General features: G+C 37.8%; 1 protein-coding gene and 2 long non-coding RNA genes across 8 annotated transcripts in view; all 3 read left to right on the top strand.

Moving 5' to 3' along the window:
- The window catches only part of LOC132142644 (activating transcription factor 7-interacting protein 1-like), a 40,166-nt gene extending 35,519 nt beyond the window's left edge, over positions 1-4,647 (top strand). For all 6 annotated transcript variants that reach the window (XM_059552660.1, XM_059552663.1, XM_059552661.1 and 3 more), the window contains 10 exons: positions 395-541; positions 660-734; positions 949-1,010; positions 1,395-1,456; positions 1,562-2,227; positions 2,790-2,824; positions 2,931-2,988; positions 3,320-3,409; positions 3,520-3,548; positions 3,668-4,647. In XM_059552660.1, the coding sequence (XP_059408643.1) occupies positions 395-541; positions 660-734; positions 949-1,010; positions 1,395-1,456; positions 1,562-2,227; positions 2,790-2,824; positions 2,931-2,988; positions 3,320-3,409; positions 3,520-3,548; positions 3,668-4,135 (1,692 nt within the window). In that variant the 3' untranslated portion in view covers positions 4,136-4,647. The remainder of the gene's footprint in view (positions 1-394; positions 542-659; positions 735-948; positions 1,011-1,394; positions 1,457-1,561; positions 2,228-2,789; positions 2,825-2,930; positions 2,989-3,319; positions 3,410-3,519; positions 3,549-3,667) is intronic.
- Positions 4,648-6,935: 2,288 nt separating this feature from the next.
- LOC132141987 (uncharacterized) lies at positions 6,936-7,831 on the top strand. The gene is made up of 3 exons (XR_009433988.1): positions 6,936-7,061; positions 7,493-7,592; positions 7,682-7,831. It is a non-coding gene; the product is annotated as an uncharacterized LOC132141987 (long non-coding RNA).
- A 2,810-nt stretch (positions 7,832-10,641) lies between these two features.
- On the top strand, positions 10,642-11,342 carry LOC132141986 (uncharacterized). The gene is made up of 2 exons (XR_009433987.1): positions 10,642-10,893; positions 11,264-11,342. It is a non-coding gene; the product is annotated as an uncharacterized LOC132141986 (long non-coding RNA).
- Positions 11,343-22,626: the final 11,284 nt, after the last annotated feature.

Below are 22,626 nucleotides of genomic sequence, written 5' to 3'. Positions count from 1 at the left end.
TCTAGTTGTTCAAAACCTGTATTCTTCTGTTGAACATAAAATATTTTTTGAAAATGTTTCCTCATGTTTGGAACACAAATAAAGATGTGTTCTGGAGAGACATGGTTGCTTTAATTTAGGCTTTTATAAACATATGGTAAACTGAAGCTCAACTTGTTTCCCACATGAGAACAAAACACATTGGTTCTCAGAATTTTCCTTTTTGGGTGAACTAACCTTAAAATTCTGGGAGAATGTAGGAAATTGTCTGTAATAATGGATATTGGTAGATAACATTCATGATAGACTTCAAAAAATCTTCTGTAAGAAAAGAGAAAATTTAGCATGATTTCCAGTACTTTCCAGATTATCAGACATATGTTGTTTAATCTTTTTCTCTCTCTTTTCCTATTAGATGGTACAGCAATTAGTTGAGGAACGGTTACGGGTGTTGCAGTTGACTGTGTTTGACCGAAGTATAAAAGAGCTGAAAGAGAGAGTGGAGAAGATTGACAATGCAACCAAACAACAGAATACGATGCAGCATTTTAACACACTACAGGTGAGTTTTGAAGTTTTTGTAAAATACAAGAATTAATGGTATTGTACATGCAATAAAAAAACATAAAAAAAAAGGGACTGTTAAACCTTACAACAATAAAACGGTGTTGTCATTTTAGGCCAAGATTTCCCGGCTGGCAAAAAAGTTTGGTGCTGCTAATCAGGCTTCAGAGAACTCAAAGAGAAATCAAGAGGTAAGAGTGGGAATCACTGCTAAAAAATAGAGTTATTGCTTGATTAGGTCAAAGTGGTTTGGTGAAAAACAATATGGGAGTCATGGGATAAGGATTTAAGTCAATAATGGGCCTTTTCCATAAATATAATACCATTTTCACTGATTAATTGCAAACAAATGTGCTTTTGAATGTTTAGTCAAACTTTAAATGCACTTTGTTTTCTGTTAATCAGGCTCTTGCTGCCTCCACTGCTGCTCAGGCCAACAATGCAACCAACAGGACTACCCCGCAACGGTAAACATATCGACCTCTATTCGTCTTCACAAGATTGTGCTGTTCTTCCTCCATTCCAAGACATTACAATCATTTAGTTTTTTTAGTGGTCAAAAATGTGTATCTAGTGAAAGTTTATGTAGAAAACCAATGAAAAAGCAACATAGTGGAATGCAATTTCTGTGAATTGCTCTTAAAACTTGCCGACATCTTTTCCACTATGGTCGAACATAAAATAGCTAGCCACAAACCCCTTCTAGACACTCTTTTGGCCAAAGACTAATTTAGAAAAATGGCACATATTAGTGCTGCGCTTTATTCAAAAAGCTTTAGTAAATAATATTTGAAATGATTGTGTTATTGACATTATTTTAATGTTTCCCTACCATTTCTCTTCCTTTACAGTACTGTTAAAACCACAGTGGATCCCAAACTGTCCAGTCCACCCACAGGTTCTAATGCAACTGGTGAGCTTTGTAAAATGCTTGCAATATTATTAATTCTAGTTTAAAACTTTATAAACTCAAATGATTAGAATAATTTCTTTCTTTTTTACTTCCTTCGCCACTCAGCAAGCCCAGCCCAGCCCAAACCTCTGTCCACACTGACTACACCAACCTCCTCCGCATTAGCTTCTCCTGCACCCATTCTACAGATCATCTCCACAACTACCAGCTCCACTCCCTCCTCCACCTCTTTGCCTGGCCAGTCTCAGACAGGCACCCTACTACTTAAGACTGGACCCAGTACAGGGGTCATGACTAGCACCTCAGCAACATCAGGGGGTCAGTCAGTGTCTATTCAGCCTCTTTTGATTCAGCTGCCTTTAGCGATGGCAAATGGGCAAAGTGGGGCATTGGTTAGTACTGCTGGTGGTGTCAGTTTAATACCGGTGTCGTCAATATCTACGGTTAGTAGCAACAATAAAGCAAAGACGACTACACCTACCACCACCTTCATCCTTCAAAAGCCAGCAGGCAGTATTGTTTCATCTTCCTCGACCTCGTCGGCTCCGGTGGTGTCCTTAGCCAGAGCTGTGTATCCGGGTGGCACAGGGACTGTCAGTTCACCCAGCACAGGGATATCTGTGACAACAGCCCGAACACCTACGCAGTGTGCTGCTGTCGTGGGAGTGTCTACAGCGGCCTCTTCTCCAGGAACCACAGGACCGGCGGCGACAGGATCAGCGGCAGCTGCAGCTGGTCCACCATTGGCCTCCGCACTGGCCTCAAAGACAGGTATGAGAGAATATTTTAATAGAATATCTGCTAAATGGAAAATGAGGTAACACTTTAGTACAGGGACCAATTCTCACTATTAACAAGTTGCTTATAAGCAATGCTTATTATTAACATATTGGTTGTTTATTAGTAGGTATAAAGCATTTATTCTACATGATACCTAAACTTTCCAACTATTGATCAAAAAATTAGGAGTTTACTGAAGCAAAAGTCAATGTTTTCTTAATAGTGAGAATTTGAACTTAAAATAAAGTGTGACCAAAAGTGCTTTATTCTATTTTGTAATTTCTTTTTTTTCTATTGAGGGATATGAGACAAAATTAATGAATATTAAAAGCATGGAATAATACAGTATTAATTAAATGCATTGAAATGTTGTTTAAATGTAGCTTTATTATTGTGACTAGTTATGTGTGTATATATAAATTAATTATTTTTATTTTTTTGCATTATGATTCTCACATTGCTTTTATTTGCTATATAGCATTATGTAATGTTTATTTAAAAATGTTATGGGCTGTTTCATAATGTTATCTCATTAATCTCTCATATTTAACAGATAATCAGGCCTCAACACCGAAAACACCCTCTCAGGTAAACAATGGCCTATTGTAAACGATGTGATGTTTCAAATGTTATTGCAAATACCACTTTTGTCAAAAGTGCAGTTCTGTGCAAAATTGTATTCCTCTTTCTACAGACTGGGCGTCCCAAAGGTTCTGTGATAGATCTGACTGAAGATGATGATGATGTTCAAGGTAAAACACATCTGCTCTTTATTTCTGTATTGTAAGGTGCAATCACGTTAGTGAAATTTTACTTACTTAACGTTAGGTAAAAACTATAAAAGTCAATTTTTGTTGTTATTAGTGTAGCGCTGAATGAAGAAGCACCGCTCACACACAAGTCACTTTAAAACCAAGCAGTTTCATGAAGCCCCAGATTATGCGGATTCATCGAGTCCAATATTCAAACCAAGTCTCACTGCTAGTTTTCCTCATCCTAGTTATGAGATTTTGCATTCTCTTGCACTTTTTGCACTTTTAATGGTTATACTAATAATCTTCTCTTTTTGTGGGTGATGTGCAGTGACAGGAGTCCAGAAAGCCACTGTTTCCCCCATCACTACCCAGCGTGCATCTGGGCCTCCTCCATTAGTCAGCTCTACCACTAATGCCGGTGAGTGAAAAGTACAATTATTTATTTATTTATTTATTTCCTCTACTTTTATTCTACTTTTTGAAATTCAGAGCTGTATGCTGATATGTTTTATATTTTTCCTGGTTCAGGAGCTCGATCAGCACAACGTTCCTCTGTGGTAAGTATGTGTCCATAAAAATCTATAAGATACAAAGGCCATGGTTTTGACATTTATTTATATTTTTAACACCCAGTGCCTCCTGTAATCTTTCTTACCTTCACTTACTGTTCTCGCAGGATACTCCATCCCGTCCAAGCTCTTCTTCCTCCACCACTCTTCCACCATTACCACTGGCACCATCGCCACCGGCACGTCTCCCACCCGAGGCCGCCCAAACGTCCCCTCCGCAGCAACCCCAACTTAAACTGGCCCGCGTCCAGAGCCAAAACGGGATCGTCCTATCCTGGTGTGTTGCAGAAACCGACCGCAACTGTGCCGCTGTAGACACCTATCACCTGTACGCCTATCACCAGGACCACCAGGGGGCGGCATCAGGCACTGGTGCTTCGGCTCAGTCACTGTGGAAGAAGATCGGGGAGGTGAAGGCACTGCCACTGCCCATGGCGTGCACCTTGACCCAGTTTGTCTCGGGATCCACATATTATTTTGCCGTCAGGGCCAAAGATGTGTATGGACGCTTTGGTGCTTTCTGTGAACCGCAGTGCACTGATGTCATTAACCCAGCATCCTCTACGTCATCCTAAGATAACTGCAAATGAGGGTGGGATGGTACAATAGGATCTGGCCGACGGAATTATGACGGGAGATTTGTAACAGTTACAAAATTAACTATGCGCAGACCACTGGTTTAGTCTTGCCCTTTCTGTTAGAAAATGTAGGGAATTCAAATAAGTTGTCTAATGCAAACGGAAATACAAATGATCATCAGTGCATACAGACATATACACTATTTGTTTCAACTTTATTTTACAATGAGGAGGGAACTATCAGGCTTGCATTGTGCTTGAAATTGTATTTTCCTTGTGCAGAATGTTCAGAGTTAAGTATTGTTTTTGAAAAATTTTTTCTCTCTTTTTTAATTATTATTTTTTAATAAAATGATATTCAATACGTTGCACAGATGTTCCAGTATAGGTCCCGGTCATTAGCAACAGGAAAGGAAAGCTGAGGTGTTAAAGGTTTTGAATTTTTTTTTTTGTGTCTGGTACCCAGACACTCCAAAATGACACTCAATAAAAGTATTGATATATTTAAAGTCTCTCTCTCTTTTTTTTTTTTTTTTGTTGGAAACTACAGTGTGAATTATTGAATGACATACAAGACCCTGTTAGAAATATTTAATTCTGTTCCTGCATGGATCTAATGTATAGTCAAAGCACAAATCTTTTTTTTTTTCCTCTTTTCATCACTGATATATGCTTTTAATTATCTAAATTTTTGCTTACCTTTTGATTTATCGCTTTGAGTTTTTATCTTGTTTTGTAGTTTCAGTCTAGTAACTGAAATGGAAAGTCTCAAGAAATGTTAAGCTATCTGTTAGCATTCTTGTTCATCTTGATGGCAGTTCCTCGGTTCACCAGAAGTATTGGATACGAGTTCTGCCATGTGGCTATAAGCTACGTGACCAATGAATCCAGGAAAAATTTAGATGCTGTTGTCATCACAACAATGCCACAGTCCCAAGGCTTTTATTAGTGACTGTCCCGAGATATGATATGCAAGACATTTTTTCACCCTTTAAAGCAAACAGGCACTGGTAAAACATCTATTATAAAATTAAATATTAGTTGCTTGAATATACACACAAATATATTTACACTAATTTTGAAGGACCATCAAGAAAACTAAACATTTACAAAAGTTCTTCATTGGTTAACGTTGCTTAGAACACTGAAATGAACACTTCAGTGACACCTGAAGGTTGCAAGGCGAGTAAATGTTAGAAAACATAAAAAAAGATTAAATGGATGTATTTGTTTGGTGGTGTGACTAGATTAACAAGAAAATAAAATCTGATGAAACCTCCTGGTATATACTATTAGAATGTAGTAGATATATATATATATATATATATAAATGTTTGTTGGTCTGTTCCTGTCTGGAGTGGATCAAACATTCAGTGTGGACAAGACTTTGTGCCATTAGTCAAAAGTCTGGATATTCAAAACTACTTTTCTAATATCCACCTCAAAAATCTTAAAAAGGCTGCAGAATATTCTTTAGTCGTGTTGCAGTAATGTTAGTTCATGCCTTCATAACTTTACAACTTGCTTATTGTAATGTGTTGTTGGCTGGATAAACCTCTGTCCATGAATGCATTACAGTTTATTCAGTTCAACCAGATTTGAAAAAATCAAGATGCACTACTATTCTTATAATATATGTAATATATAATAAATCAGTGCATTTTATATACTAACACCTTAATTTTTCAGTTAAGAGCATTTAATTGAAAAGTATTTGTCAACCAAAAGATGCTGCTGTTATCTAAGGCACTGTGTAAAGTTCCTGTAGAACAAAATGTATTCTGATTAGTGCTACACAAGCAGAATTAAACTAATTTTTAATTAAATTAAACAAATGTTCTTCCTAGACTGACCACAAGGAGGCAGTCAAAGACGAGCAATTTCTGTACACAATGCATCGCATACTTCAAATTCATTCAGTCACACACTCGTAGCAAAACCGTATAAGGTCTATATTTGATACATTTCAGCAAAATTATATTATTAATTTTATAACTGACAAACGTTATCGAGACCATGTAAAGAGGAGATCCAACTACTCAGAGCCTTATATCAGAATCGTAAGCAGACTTAATGAAACACATTAAAACAAACTTTTTTGTTTTGTTTTGTAGTGTTAACGAAGCTCGGCTCATTCTTGACACAATGGTATTTTATGAAATATTAGTAGTTGTAGTAGAAGTAGTACTTTTCAATGTTAAGGGAATATATGTATTTCAAAGTATATATTTAGTATATATAATTATATATTTAGTTCTTAATTTTTAATAAATAACGTTAGTTTTGTATCGTTCTAAACAAAACATTCTTTTCGTTCTAAATTTGAAGCAACAGGTGTGTTCGACATCGGCTGCGGCTGGATGCAACCGATCGGCGAGAGTAGTCGCGTGCAACGGAGATATGAAGCCGGACACGTTGTGGCTCCCGTAGTTTGCAGTCGGGAAGGAAGTCGACCGGAAGTTGAAGTCGGCCGCGTGCCGCCATTGTAGCAGAACTTTACTTGCGTTAGCATCCCATTGACTCTCATTCATTTTGGCGTCACTTTGACAGCGAATAACTTTACATCTGAGGCGTTTAAAGACTCAATTTCTCCATTATTTATTTCTAAAGATACACGACAATGTATAAAGGGCTCCATTACCTTCTATGTTACATTATGGCCCTTCCGGTCAACTTCCGGTCAACTTCCTTCCCGCCTGGTCAGAAACGGAAGTGCTAAAAATCGCTAAAAATGAGCTTCACTTGTCTCAATTGAGTTCCAATGGGGTCGCTCTGTCCATTTCTTTTACTGTCTATGGTAGTTTGCTAAAATTACTTCAGTCATGGCAGATCATGTGGCGTTTGCTTACTTGATCGCAGATGAGCTGGAAGCAATAGAAAATCCATTATTTTTGCAATACATTGAGCACGATGAGCAACGAAGGTGAGTAAAGGTTAAATGTAAAAAGTATATTTTTAAACAAATTATAGACACATTATCAATTTAGCTTTAAAGTTACTAGACCTATACCTAAAATCTGAAAATTATATGTTGAATAAAAATACTGTATCGAAAGTCTAAAGTCTTTGCAATGATGTAATGGGTGTTTTTTGTAATCAATAGCTCTTGTTGTTTGGCTTTTAACAATAATTGTTATTATTTTGGTTTAATTAAAGAGAATGACTCATTCTGACAAATAAATAATTGAGTTTTACTCAAATTTTAACACTTCTGTATAGACTAATTATTTAATTAAAATCCCTATTCAACATAAAACACTGATAATAAATGTTTGACTAATGTTACATGTGTGTTCAGGTAGGCTACATGTACTGTAGTATATAGTGAGTACAATTCCTCTTGTTCCTATATAGAATGGTTCCAAAAATAGCCAATTTTATGCAGGATGATGTCCCTCTCTACAGTCTCTCAGAATTTAGAAGTCATTTCAGGCTTTCCAGAGAACAAGTGGAGGTTTGTACTGGACTGGTTAATATAAAATTCATTGAACTATTACAAGTGTTAGCATGTTGTCTTGATTACCTATTTTTCTACCTTTGCAGGATGTCATCACTACCCTTGGTCCTGTGTATATGAATTTACATCAGACCAAACTGCCACTCACGAACAGTGTTCTTGTCTGCCTTTGGACATTGGGGAATCAGGAGTCATATCGTGGGGTGGCAGATAGATTTAACATGTCAAAATCCACTCTTGCCAAGCATCTCCATGAGTTTTGTTACAATATTAAAACATACATAGCCCACCACATATCCTGGCCCAGAGGTCAAAGGCTGGAGATGTCAAAGTTAGGGTTTGACACAGCAGGTTTCCCCAACACTGTACGTGCAGTAGATGGGTGTCACATTCCTATAATGAGACCCCACTGTAATAATCCCCTAGCATACATGAATAGGAAACAGTTTTATTCTGTAAATTTAACTGGGTTTTGTGACAGTCAGCGACGCTTCTGTCATATTAGTGTGGGTCACCCTGGGAGTTGGCATGATACCAGAGCATTTTGCTTCACAGAAGTTTGTCGTGTTCTTGAAGAAGATCCTCATTCACTTGTTCCACAGGGAATGCACATAATTGGGGATTCTGCCTACCCTTTGTTGCCTCAACTTATGAGGCCTTATTGAGACAATGGCCACTTGTCTGCTAGGCAAAGATATTTTAACAGAAAGCTCAATGCAGCTCGCGTTGTAATTGAGCATGCATTTGGCATTCTAAAATCTAAGTTTAGGAGGCTCCATTACCTGCAAATGAGAAGCATTTCTAATATCAGCTCAGCAGTCTCAGCCTGCTGCATTTTGCATAATCTTTGTTTAGAGCCCAGTGATCAAGTTGTTGTGGTAAGTGATGGTGTTAATGATGAACCATACCCCCAGCAACCCCACAACACTAATGCATGTCATTATAGAGACCAGATTTGTGGCCAGATCTAACTTGTATGTGTATACTTAACATACAAAACAAAAGATGAAAAGTAAAGATTTGAATGTAAATGTAAATCAAAAGAGATAACATCTTTAAAACATATTTTTATTGGGGTTCATGTGGGTTCTGTAATAGATGCATAATTTGCTCTTGTCTTTTCCCCATTTTTTTTTTAGCTCCTCCACAATTGTTCCCAAGCTGGTCACCATCTTTTTTTCCGAAGGACCTTCTCCACCTCTCCTTAAGTCGCCGCCATCTCTCCAGATCTGGCCTTACCAGGGACTCAAGCACAGCAGTCCTTCTCTCTGCATGATCTTCATAAGCGTCCAGGAATTGTAAGGGTTGTGGTCGTCTTTGCCTTCTTGTGATGTTTGCATTTTGTATGGTAGCAGTTCCTGGCTGTTCATCCATACTAGCACCTACCGGCTGGTCTTGAAGAGAAGACGTTGTGGGCCTGCTTGTGGAAGAGATCTCTTCCAAACCCAGAGGTGTGGAGTGAATGGTGCCAGGTGGTGCAGTACCGATCCCTGATGACCCAAATAACTCATCCATTAGCTGGTGGGGGTGGATGTAAAATGAAAATGACCAATGTTTCAGTCTTGTAACACATGACAATGTTATTTCAGAAACAAAGTAAAGCAGTCTTCAACTTACTGTATAGTACTCCCAGGTGATCTTCCCTTCCCCAGTTGCACGGCGCCTGTCTTTCACTCTCTTATAAGTAGTTAACATGTTTGCTAGTTTTTTTTTCGAATTTTCTCACTTGACAAGTTGTAGCCCTTTAGTGAGAATAAGTTTTGTATTTTTTTATAGAATAATAATTCATTACATTTATATAGGGCTTTTCTAGGCACTCAATGCGCTTTTTCATAGACAGGGGGTATCTCCTCATCCACCACCAGTGTGCAGCATCCACCTGGATGATGCGACGGCAGCCATATTGCGCCAGAACGCCCACCACAGACCAGCTTACTGGTGGAGAGGAGACGGAGTGATGAAGCCAATCAGCAGATATGGGGATTGTTAAGAGGCCATGATGGTCAGAGGCCAATGGGTGAAATTAGCCAGGATGCAGAGGTCACACCTCTACTCTTTTCAAAAGACATCCTGGGATTTTTAATGACCACAGACAACAGTCAGGACCTCGGTTTAACATCTCATCCGAAGGACGGTGCTTGTTGACAGTATAGTGTCCCCATCACTACACTGGGGTGCTAGGACCCACACAGACCACAGGGTGAGCACCCCCTGCTGGCCTCACTAGCACCTCTTCCAGCAGCAACATAGTTTTTCTAAGGAGGTCTCCCATCCAGGTACTGACCAGGCTCAGCCCTGCTTAGCTTCATTGGGAAACCGGTCTTGGGCTCCAGGGTGATATGGCTACCGGCAATATTATGCCATTTTGTTCCGAAAATAAAGGTGCTGATGAGTTCTTGTAATGAAGGAGTGGATGCCGAGTTGCCATATCCTTCATACTGATATTAATTATATTATTACATGATTTCTTGTTTGACTATTAATCAAGTTATGGCAAGAGTGAAATGTGTAACCTTATATGCACTTATGAGATATTAAAGAATCCTGTTCTACCCTGTATTTCTTTTCCTCAAGATTAATGTCCACATATTATGTGTGTGTATCCAACCGTAATGATAAGACACTCGCCAGTGCTAGAAAGCCTTGAATTTTAGATAAGTTCTCGGTGTATGTGTGTTAGTATCTGTCTGTACAGGGAGAAGCTCAGACAGTCCCAGGACAAACGATCAATTGCCAGTGTCCAGCGTATCAGATATACGTCTTTGGACAGTTTATCTAGGTTTTGGAACAGAATTTTGTTGACTTATGTATTGACGCAATTAGTATCCTCTGTCAGGGTATAACTGTGGTTGATTTTGAGTTGTACGGGGGCTTCCTATGAACTCCGTCGAGAGTATTGAAGCTGACTTCTGCGGATGAAATTGCAAACTATTTTCTTCAAGTAAAATTATTATTATTAATTGAACTCATCTCTGACTCCTGGTCTTCATTGCGACATATCTGGTCCTTGGGTTTTAACTGTAAATTCCCCTACAGTAAGGTCCAGTAGAAATAGTGTCATTGTATGTGTTATTTCTGTAAAATGGAGGGGATAAGGAGAGAAGTAGATCAACAAAGAAAATTATGTAATTTAACAACAGTATTGCCATTTATCTTCCTTACAGTATTTGATGCAATACCTTAAGATTCATGCCTGTCTGACTGGAAGGAAGGGGATGAAGGTTGAATGGATGCTGAAGGGTTTCCACACACTGCACCAGGTTGCACAGTGGAAGGTGGTGGGTCCTTGACAGTGGAGGTAAGTAGTACAGGGGGCCTAGTGGTAGTAATGGGGCACTGGCTGGTGGATGGTGGAGGTGGTACAGGGAGCCTAGTGGTAGTAATGGGACACTGGCTGGTGGATGGTGGAGGTGGTACAGGGGGCCTAGTGGTAGTAATGGGACACTGGCTGGTGGATGGTGGTTTCACAAAACTGAGGTTTTGGGGTGCTGGCGACCTAGTGGAGGTAGTGGGACATGGAAAAGGAGGTTGGAGAAGCTTTGCAGCACAAGCTGGGCCACTGAGGAGAGCTGTTTGGAGAAAGATTGTAGATGTGGTCAGTGTCACTCAAGAATTATTTCCTGTATATTCTTGTTCATTAAGTAAATGTGTACCTTTTGTTTCAACAGCTGATACTTTCTCCATGACAGAGGAAAGGAACATTTGATCTGGGGGAATAAATGATAAATAAGACACTTGCACAAATCATTGGTGACTTGTAATTATTTCACAGTCATGTTGTTTACTTACCATTTTGCCTCCTTTCAGCGATGTCCTTGGAAACCGTTAGCATGACAACATTGCCTTTGCTGTCTAACACATTAATGGTTACGTTGTCCATTTTGTTGTGTGTTACACAGGGTAATGCAGGTTCTTTATATATCCTAAGGAACCATGGGACCATAGCCAACACCTGTTCCATTCATTATTACTTATAGTTAGCAACAATTGCAATTACCATTTTAAGTCCACTTTCAGTTTTGGCTCAACATTTGTATCAGTGATTTCCATTGTCTTCATGATTTAGTGATTAAGTAACTATGTATTAATGGTATTAACACGCGTTTAAGATGTGTGTATAAGCGGTGTTTTGGAAGGGTGTCTTCCAAAACAAGATAACATATTGGATATATACTTTAGCAGTGTGACATAGGTGTTTCTGCTAATACAAAATGATAAAAGTAACCTATAAAAAAATTCCCTGGTGGGGTTTTTTAAGAAGGTTTCAGCAACAAGATTTACAGTACCCTCCAGCTGAGCTCTTTTTAACATTTTAAACATAACACCATTGATTTTCATATACAGAAAAGCACAATTCTGTTGACCAACTATTTGAAAGTGAACAGAATGTTGTCAAGTTGTTAAGTTGAAGTTACAGCAAGTTGTTAGCAGTTTGCTAACCACATGCAGGTGAAGTATAAACACAGCAAAATAAACACAGAGAGTTTTGCAGGGAGGTTGGTAATATACTTAGCTAGGCTACTGTAGGCTTCATATGGTATGAGTCATATCAAGCATTTTAAAAATGCCACTGTCAAAACAATATTTAGCCTAGGCATACCTTTTTGTGCATTTACTGAACATTTGTGTAATGGCAACGACATGTGTTGACGACTGAGCGGTGATTGCAGTCAGGTACAAAGCACTGCACCATGTTGCTGACGTTATTGTTAACAACTTCCACACATGCACACAATATATAAAATACACGATGATAAATATAAAAATCAATACACAATACCTATATAAAACACTATTTATTTACACGATTGTAAATTCACTACATTCACTATATAAAATAAAATTCACTGGAAGAAAAAGTTCACGCGAGCGGTCGTCATCAGATTTGAAAGCATAGACAGTAAAAGAATGTTTGGAAGTCGCTCAAAAGGCTCGTTCGTGGTTGTGGCTTCAGTCGAATTCAGTGAGACGCGGTGGTTTATGGGATGAGTAGTTCCTGCGCTCGAAATGAAAATATGTACACAGTCTTGTGCCTTTGACTTTTTTTGGATTTTCTCTTAATTTTTTCACTCGAAATGATATGTTATATGCTTATGAGTTCAGCCGTAGCTGGTTATCCTCACACATGCTCTAAAACTCTTTAGATACGGATTTTTCCGAAAGTCAATTGGAGAAATGAATGGGAAATTTACTTCCGGCACCAGAGCTCTCTCGGGCTGTGGGCGGGACTGTGATGCTCTATTGACGTTGAGCTCGTTTTCTCCACAAAACACCGCTGTAAGTTTTTTTTGGACGTATTTTAGCTACCAGCTACTCCATAAGTGATTTGATCGCATCTTTCTTATAAATGACTGCACACTATTCCTGTAATAGCAGTCATTTAGTCACTGTTACAGTAATTATTGTGGTTACTTTGATGTCAAATTGTTAAATGATTTGAATCAACAGATAAGAAGTAAAAGTTGTAAAAGTCTGAGACTTGTTCCTTTAACACTGGAAATTAACAAGAAGTTGTATGATTTGTAAACAGCAACGTTTTTATGTAAAATTAAGAAATATATATATATATATATATATATAAATAATCTAGGTCAGTCTAAATCCTTTTTTGCTTGAATTTACTTTCACTGATGCCCCCCAACATGATCAACAGATTTTACACAAACTTGTGGAGCTGGTGTCATTAAAGCAAAAAACAAACAAAAAAACATGCCAACTACTTTTTCAGCTCAGTCTTTTAAGGCGGGCGTACACGGTGCGATTTTTGCTGTCGTACGAGTTCGCATGCGATTTTTTTCAATCTTGTGGAAATCGCGTTTGCTCGTATGGTCGCGGCTCGTATTATTTGCGATGAATTACGAGCCGAGCAGAGTGGCTTACGACGAGCACTTCCCGACCTCCCGATCATTTTTAAACATGTCTAAAAAGTTCGTGAGCTATCGGTTTGAATTCGTGACGTGTGCGCGGTTGAACGAGCCGATTTGTTGATTTATCTGAAGTTGACCAATCACGAACTAGGAAAACCACAGAAGAAGAAACACGAACAGGGCAGCGCCATGGCGAATGTGGACTATTGACCAGGAGGATAAACTCGCTGAAGTCTGACAGGAACAGGCGCGTTTTATATTAGGCGCGTTCGACTTGAAGCAGCGCTGCACAGAATGACATCACCCGTATGGCATCAAAGTACCGCGATTCGAATGCATTGGCTATGTGCAGTGTTGGGGAGTAACTAGTTACATGTAACGGCGTTACGTAATTTAATTACAAAATTATTGTAACTGTAATTAGTTACAGTTACTACGAAAAAATGAGTAATTAAATTACAGTTACTTATGAAATTTTTAACGATTACAAAGGGGATTACATTTGAATATTTACACACATCCACATACAGATTCAACTGATTTCTTTCCCAAAATGCGCTGACTATTCTGAGACATACCGCCCTAATAATTTCCGGGATGCGGAAATACAGTCTGGTTCATAGAATCCAGTCATAAAAACGAAATGCCTAACGCGGACGGAATATGCCACATTTTGGATGACTAAATCAAAAGTAGGTCAGTACACTTGAATCAAAACATGACATGGACTAGTGTATGTGAATATAAAGCCCCAAAAATGCAATAAGACTTGCACATTCTGCGTGTTGGAAATCAGGCGCGGATCTGGACACCGGGAGAACCGGGACAATTCCCGGTGGCCTGGCAGCCGATTTTGCCCCACTATTTAATATCATTATTGTATAATTGCCTGCCGAATGTACTAAAGCGATCATTTGCGAATCCGCCATATGATCATTAAATCTCTAATAAGTAATGAAGTGTTAGTCATGACTCGCGCGCTCTCCGCGCCTCCGCCAAACGGTTTGGATCAGACTCCGAGTAATCAATGCGAGAGAGAGAGAGAGAGAGAGAGAGAGAGAGAGAGAGAGAGAGAGAGAGAGAGAGAGAGAGAGAGAGAGAGAGAGAGAGAGAGAGAGAGAGAGAGAGAGAGAGAGAGAATAAAGTGCACTGTGGAAGCGCACAGCTGGAGCAGAGAAGCAGAACTACTGTTCAGGGTTTTAGGTCAGTTTCATCTGTAAAGATGCTTTTTTGTCTTTTTTATTTTATTTTATTTAATCAAGCAGCAGCACGTTGCTCACCATTCATCACTCAAAATACTATATAAAGGACATCATTATTATCTGTTGTAATGTTATAGTAGTAATTTAGCTAAAAAAAAATCCGATTTTTTTATAGGTTTAGGGGGAGCTACGACAGACAACAACACAACCCTTACGAAAATTAACATTTTAATATTTAACTATAAATCCAGAGAAAATGGTTACTATTGTTTAAATGTGGTAACCAAAAATGTAAAATTATTTTACAAATGTATTTATTTAAAAATAAATACAAATCCATTTGCAAAAAAACAAAAAAAAAACAAAACAAGGTTATTTTACTTTTATATAGGCTAATAAAAGCAAGGTTAACTTTTGTAAGGGAAAAACATGACTCGTGTACAGTATAATGATTTTTCTATAAAGATATTGTAGTATTGTAGAGTATTGTATTGTAAAGTATAGTTTTGTTCAATCTTGAGTATTAAAGTCACGAGAGAGATGGATAACAGGGCAAAATAAAGAAACTGAAGAGAAAAATGGAAGTGAAGGTGCAGTTCAGGAGAGAACTTTTAATTATTTTGCATGTCCCCAAATTAAAGATTTAAACCTTTTTTATGCCAGGTCCATACAAAAAAATAGTTTTGTCCATGAATTTGTTTGTATGAGTTTGAATTTTCCAGTCTGAATTTTTTTCCCAGTCTGCCCCTCCTGTAAATTAATGGCAAAGACATGGTTTCATTTACTACACAGAGGCCTACTGAAGCTCGCAGTGTGTTCAACCTCTGCTGACTCAATATAGGAGTACACGAGCACATAAACATAATTTCTATAACTGCTCTGTGTCACTTCATGTGCATTTTACTTATTTTGAGAAAACTATCATCATATACAAAGAGACAGCAGTTTAAAAAAACACCAATGTTTCAGGAGTTTATTACACAGAACACGTCACATGCTTATTAGATAACTGTATTTAAGTTGATGTTTATGCTTTTATTTATTATTCTTTAATTTTAAAAAAAAGTAATCAAAAAGTACTCAAAAGTAATTAGTTACATTACTTTAATAAAGTAATTGAAAAAGTTACACTACTATTACATTTTAAACAGGGTAACTTGTAATCTGTAACCTATTACATTTCCAAAGTAACCTTCCCAACACTGGCTATGTGTGCTCTCTTAGCGCTCTCGTGGTACTTTAATGTCATACCTTCTGTGCGTGCAGCGGTGCTTCAAGTCGAACGCGTCTATCAACTTCGTGCGATTGCTTCTGGAATTCGCAGGTTGTAAAATCGTGTCGTATATCATCTCGTCCGTACGATTTTCAGATAAACTCACTCGTGCCGTGTGCGTGGACATACGATCTTCCGACCATCCGAATTCGCACCGTGTACGCCCGCCTTTACTCAATAATATAATTTGTTTATATAGTTATTGATTAAAAAAGTTCTTAAATGAGAAGCATTTGTGTTCTCAGACTTTTGCACTCAATCTCCATCAAATAAAAAAAAATCTATTTAGTAACACACAGACAAAAAATATAATAACAAGGACACAAGACAAAAAATATGTAAGCCTATATATGGAATTTGTTCAGTAAGTAAAGTATGATTTTTCAAAACTAAGATATAGTGCTAGCGAAGCAAAGGTCACAGGATCATTTTAATTTGAACTGCAATGCTGATAATGGACCAGCAGATATTTGTCTCATTATCCAAGAATCAATCCACTCAAAATATCCAGAGAGGAACAGTGGCATGATAAAGATATCATACATGTACAAGTCAAATGTTAATTTGAACACTTGAGCTGTCAAACAATTGCAGATAGCATTGAACCTTTGCAAAAACCCGCCCCCCTTAGTTACTGTTGCCACGTCCGACAAGCCATGGCACTCTCACACCACACATCATGTCTCACGCAGTGAAAAATACACCATGGAGCAAAGAAGACTCTGACAACACACCGACAGACAACACAGAGCAGGTTACTTCTGGTGTGAAACAATGTCTCAGGTTTCAAATTTTGTCATTTTTGAAGAAATTCAAATAATAATTATCGTTTTGTGGCTCTTTAATGACGTTAAACAAAATGGCATTCAGCATTATGATTAGTCAGATCACCTGTCAATCAAGCTCCCGGCGAAGGGTAAGTTTTACATGCAAAAAGGTAAATGATCTATTGTGAAATAGCATAAAGAGAGTATGAAGCACTGTTCATACAGAACAACCAGACTAGAACGTGAGTGAAATCTCCATGATGAACCCTTTAACCCTTGCATGACACTCCAGATCACGCAAATTCAGATTGAAATGACTGGATTGTGTTTGCAAAATTTAGTGAGAATTTCACATAGAGACAAATCACACACTGCTCAGATTTTTCCCTTTAGCTAGAGACTCTTGTGGTCTCACATTTATCTCCTCCAAAGTTTCAAACAAGATCGCAACAACATCACACACTGGGCTCAGATATTTCTCCTTAGCTAGAGACTCTGGATCTCTCACATTGGTCTGCTCAAAAGTTTAGATTAGAGATCTCAAGAACATCACACACTGTGCTGAGATTGTTCTCTTTAGCTAAATAATCTGTGGGTCTAGTATTTGTCTCCTGCAATGCTTTAGAAGAGATCTCAACAATTTACCAAGTGTGCATAAAGGACTCGAGACAGGAGACTCGAGCAAAATGTTCCATTTAATCTTTAATTAACCTAATTTCTGTTTTTTTCTTCCTTCTGGTAAGCCTCAATGTCATTTATCTACACAATTTAAATCAAACACAATACATGCATTATCATATTTGAAGTTGTTTTAGTTAGACAGTGTTTTATTGCACAGTGCTTTAACAGAGGAAACCATAACAATTTCCATATATGCAAAAAATGGCCGTACAAGACAAAATATTAATACTAAACAAAGCAAAAACAACAACAAAAAACACTGGGACACTTACATTTGTTAAAAAAAGCTATTGCTCTTACACTAAATGTCTTCCAAAAAATCCCCATTGCAATAAAAAAAGCAACAGCAACCTCTGAGCAGTAAAACATTTTTATAATGGAGTCTTGAGATTACAGCAAGACAATAATGAGATCTCCCATGTTTCTCCCACGTTTCTCTCCCATTGTCGTTTTGGATTGCTTTCTTTCAAGCTTTCTCATCTCTCAGTTGTGTCTACTTTTACTTTTCCTTAGGATTTTTAGGAGAAACATCTGAAATGCTGTAGATATTAAAATGAGAGATATATGAGAATCTCATCTAAGTCTCCTGAGTTTAGGAAAACCAACCACTGAGCAATACATTTTTCCTAAGGGATTATTCTTGTGAGGTGCAGCCTGTGCCGGGCTAAGAAACAGAGAGGGAAGACCACGCGGATATTTGCTTTAAAGAAAATATATTTATTAATGATAAAGAATGAGCAACGTAAAGTAAATAAAGTCAGTATAAGTGTTAGACTAGAGAACTGAAAACTTATGTAATCAGGGTATATGAAGAGTCATGTAAAAGGAAACAAAATCAACAAAACGGTGCGGGAGAGAAGGAGAAGCGGCGGCCGACTTCAACCAGGTCTGGAGAGCTTTTAAACATCCAGGATACCAGAAGCAATCCCACAGTCCTGGAAGCAATTATAGGCAACACGCCACACCTGTGCTCTGCTCACCTGTAGGGGAGACGCAAAGGCAAAACGAGGAGGAGGAGCCGGTATGGAAGCATATGGGTAGCTATATTCAATTTGGAATGTAATATGCAAAATGACAATGAAATATGTAAAATGGCAATGCATTTCTGTATTTACATTTACATTTTCCAATACATTTGTGCAACGTTTGGTGCAAAATGAAAATGAAAATTAAATTACATAATTTTCATTTGCCATTTCATACACCAGTTTTAATATGTAAAATGAATACTTATTTTAACGCTTTATAAGTTGCAAAATTAAAGTGAAAATGTATTACAGAAATGATTAGATATGTATAACATGTTCAAGCAAAAACTGTGGCAAAATTATCATTTAAATGCTATTTTTCTTAAATGCATTAACACTCACAGTCAAGACACTTCGATTGCATTTTCATTCAATGTCCCGCAATGAATGTAGCAAAATTCAATGTGCACATTGAAAATGCATTCCGAGCCGATCACGTGTCCGCCCCCTCGTGCCACGTCAATCACTGCGTGAACAAGGCGGGGCTTGCAGAAGGTCTGAGACTCAAATCTCAAGAAGAGGATTCAAGTCAGAGAACATGGACAAGACAGTTGGCCCGTGTACGTTTTGATCATTTCGGTTTATGGCTTCAATATTTAATTCGCACTTGTGGGCGGCGCTGAAGCGCTCCTTTCATCTGATTGGTCGAATCGCTCCACCTTCAGCTCTGTCTTTTCATTCTTTCAGGCAGAATAAGAGTCAGTGCGAGTGAAGCACTGTAATGTCTGAAACTGCTCACTGTTAATTAGCATACTATTTGAATCCGATTATGCTGGCCACATAATTCGTGCTGCTGTGACTTGCAAGTGACCCCGTTCAATTATTTCTAGGTTATAGTATTGTATAAATATTGTCCCACTGATAAAAACAGTGCAAATAGTTCTGTCTCCTTGGATAACAGTGAAGTGGAAATAAATATAGTTAAATTTATGAAATAAAATTAAATAGGATTTTTTGGGAAGGTAAGTCTGGCCAGTTATACAGCAACACGAGTCAGACGAGTCTGAAGATCTGAGCTGAATTTGGTGAAACATTAAAGTTCTAGTCTGTGTCAATTACTCTCATAATAAATAATAATAATAATGTTACCCGTATTTTTCGGTATAAGTTGCATCAGTCCAAAAATACGTCATGACGAGGAAAAAAACATATAAGTCGCATTTATTCAGAACCAAGAGAAAACATTACCGTCTACAGCCGCGAGAGGGCGCTCTGGGGTAGGCTACAGGAGCACTGAGCAGCATAGAGCTAATTATACCATTTTTATTTCAGAAATGTAACAATATTAATTTTTACAATTATTTATTAATGTCACACACACATAACTAGTGCCTTATGACTTAAAAGATGAGAGTGGTAAATGTTACAGACATGGAACTGTTCAGTCTATTATTGATTTTTATTTCCACTTCACTCTTTTCCAAAGAGACAGAACTATTTGCACTGTATTTATCAGTGGGACAATATTCATACAATACTACAACCTAGAAATAATTTGCAGGTCTCAGCAACACGAATTATGTGCCCAGCTACATCTGATTCAAATATTATTCTGATTAACAGTGAGCGATGGTTTCAGACATTACAGTGCTTCACTCGCACTGACTCTTATTCTGCCTGAAAGAATGAAAAGACCTAGTTGAAGGTGGAGCGATTCGACCAATCAGATGAAAGGAGCGCTTCAGCACCGCCCACAAGTGCGAATTAAATAATGAAGCCATAAACCGAAATGATCAAAACGTACACGGGCCAACTGTCTTGTCCATGTTCTCTGACTTGAATCCTCTTCTTGAGATTTGAGTCTCAGACCTTCTGCAAGCCCCGCCTTGTTCACGCAGTGATTGACGTGGCACGAGGGGGCGGACACGTGATCGGCTCGGAATGCATTTTCAATGTGCACATTGAATTTTGCTACATTCATGAAGTGTCTTGACTGTGAGTGTTAATGCATTTAAGAAAAATAGCATTTAAATGATAATTTTGCCACAGTTTTTGCTTGAACATGTTATACATATCTAATCATTTCTGTAATACATTTTCATTTTAATTTTGCAACTTATAAAGCGTTAAAATAAGTATTCATTTTACATATTAAAACTGGTGTATGAAATGGCAAATGAAAATTATGTAATTTAATTTTAATTTTCATTTTGCACCAAACGTTGCACAAATGTATTGGAAAATGTAAATGCAAATAAAGAAATGCATTGTCACTTTACATATTGCATTGTCATTTTGCATATTACATCCCAAATTGAATTATGCTAACCATACACTTCCATAGAGCCGGCAGGTCCGTAACATTCTCAATCAGCCATGTGACTGCTATATGGCTGGTGATCTTGTCCTCTCACATCACTCTTCTTCTCATGAGGATTGCACAAGTCCCATTGGTAAACAACAGCCATCTATTTCCCATCACTCACCGTCAAATAACACATTCAATTAATGCTCAAATCTTGCTCTTCTCCATCTGTTTTGCAACATGATGACTATATGTGCCAAAATTGCTGTTGACCTCATACAGAATACAGCTGCTTACTTGGCTGATATAACAAAGTCTCCCTAATCAAAACTTTGCAAAACTTTGCTAAATCGTGCACACGATTACTATTTCGTTCCCTTGATTTACTAAATCGTGCATACAATTACCATTTCGTTCCCTCGATTTACTAAATCGTGCACACAATTACCATTTCGTTCCCTCGATTTGCTAAATCGTGCACACGATTACTATTTCGTTCCCTTGATTTTCTAATTTGTTCCCTTGATTTGCTAAATCCTGCACACGATTTATAAATCAAGAGAACAAATTGGTAAATTGTGCGTATATTTTAGTACATCGAGGGAACAAGTTAGTACATTGTGCACAATTTTTTTTTAATTTTTCTTGCATGTCGGGTTTGGGGCTCAGTACTTAAGTTCTGAAGAAACAGTGAATTAATTTGGTTCATATAGTCTGTGTGTTTCTGTATGTTGGGATAAATAGTGAAACTGACATGACTTAATTTATCACTGTATTGATGCTGCAAACATGTGTGGGTGAAATTATCCATGACAAAAAAATGGTGGGGACACGTCCAGTCAATGATGCTGCCAGTACTGATTCAGCTATGTTCAAATTGTAAGTAGGCTACATGAATTCCAAACAGGGTTAATGTAGCTTTTATAGTGCTTTAGGGTTAGTTTTTAGGGTTGGTGGTATGTATTCAGGATAATTTATGAATCTGTCAATGATGTGCACTCCTTAAAGATGGTCCTTCAATATCTTACAACCCTCAGTTACAACCCTGGTATTTAACTTAATTTCTTTAGTTCAGTAGCCTTTTCAGTTAAAATTCTAAATGATCCTAAAATCTTTAAGCATAAATTGCACCATTTCCATGGTCCTTCTGTAACTCTCCTTTTATTTTCGTCTAGTTTGAAATGATCAACAGACAGCAACAGGCAGACAGACTGTGTGAGTTTTAAAAAGGGAGTGGAAGACAGGTGCCAAGAAATGGAAGATCAAAAGCACAAGTGATCAGTAGCTCAAGCCAAGAATCCAGAGAAAGAGAGAGTGAGTCCTTGATAGAGCAGACATTTGAGAACCAGACATTCACATCTACACAGAAAACTCTGACTGATGACAGATGGAGTGTTCATGCACAAGTACAGAATCCGTATCTGAGCAGGACTGGGCAATATTCAGAATTAAGAATCTGCTCCATTTCAATTAATGAGTTTGAATTTTAATTGAATTGTACATACCACAGGATGATAAAGAGGAGTGAGCAGTTTATGGAAATTCAACAGTCACAAAATAAAGAAATTGTATTACTATTTTGAACAAAACATAATTTAAATCCTTAAAGGGTTAGTTCACCCCAAAATGAAAATTATGTCATTAATGACTCACCCTCATGTCGTTCCAAACCAGTAAGACCTCCGTTCATCTTCAGAACACAGTTTAAGATATTTTAGATTTAGTCCGAGCTTTCTGTCCCCCCATTGAAATGTGTACGGTCTACTGTCCATGTCCAGAAAGGTAAGAAAAACATCATCAAAGTAGTCCATGTGACATCAGAGGGTCAGTTAGAATTTTTTGAAGCATCAAAAATACATTTTAGTACAAAAATAACAAAAACTAGGACTTTATTCAGCATTGTCTTCTCTTCCGGGTCTCCTTACCTTTCTGGACATGGACAGTATACTGTACATACACTTTCAATGG

The sequence above is a fragment of the Carassius carassius genome, chromosome 6 (genome assembly GCF_963082965.1).
Source record: "Carassius carassius chromosome 6, fCarCar2.1, whole genome shotgun sequence".
NCBI classification, from domain to species: domain Eukaryota; kingdom Metazoa; phylum Chordata; class Actinopteri; order Cypriniformes; family Cyprinidae; genus Carassius; species Carassius carassius.
Note: the sequence above shows the minus strand (reverse complement) of the source record. Positions and strands in the feature narration are given on the sequence as shown.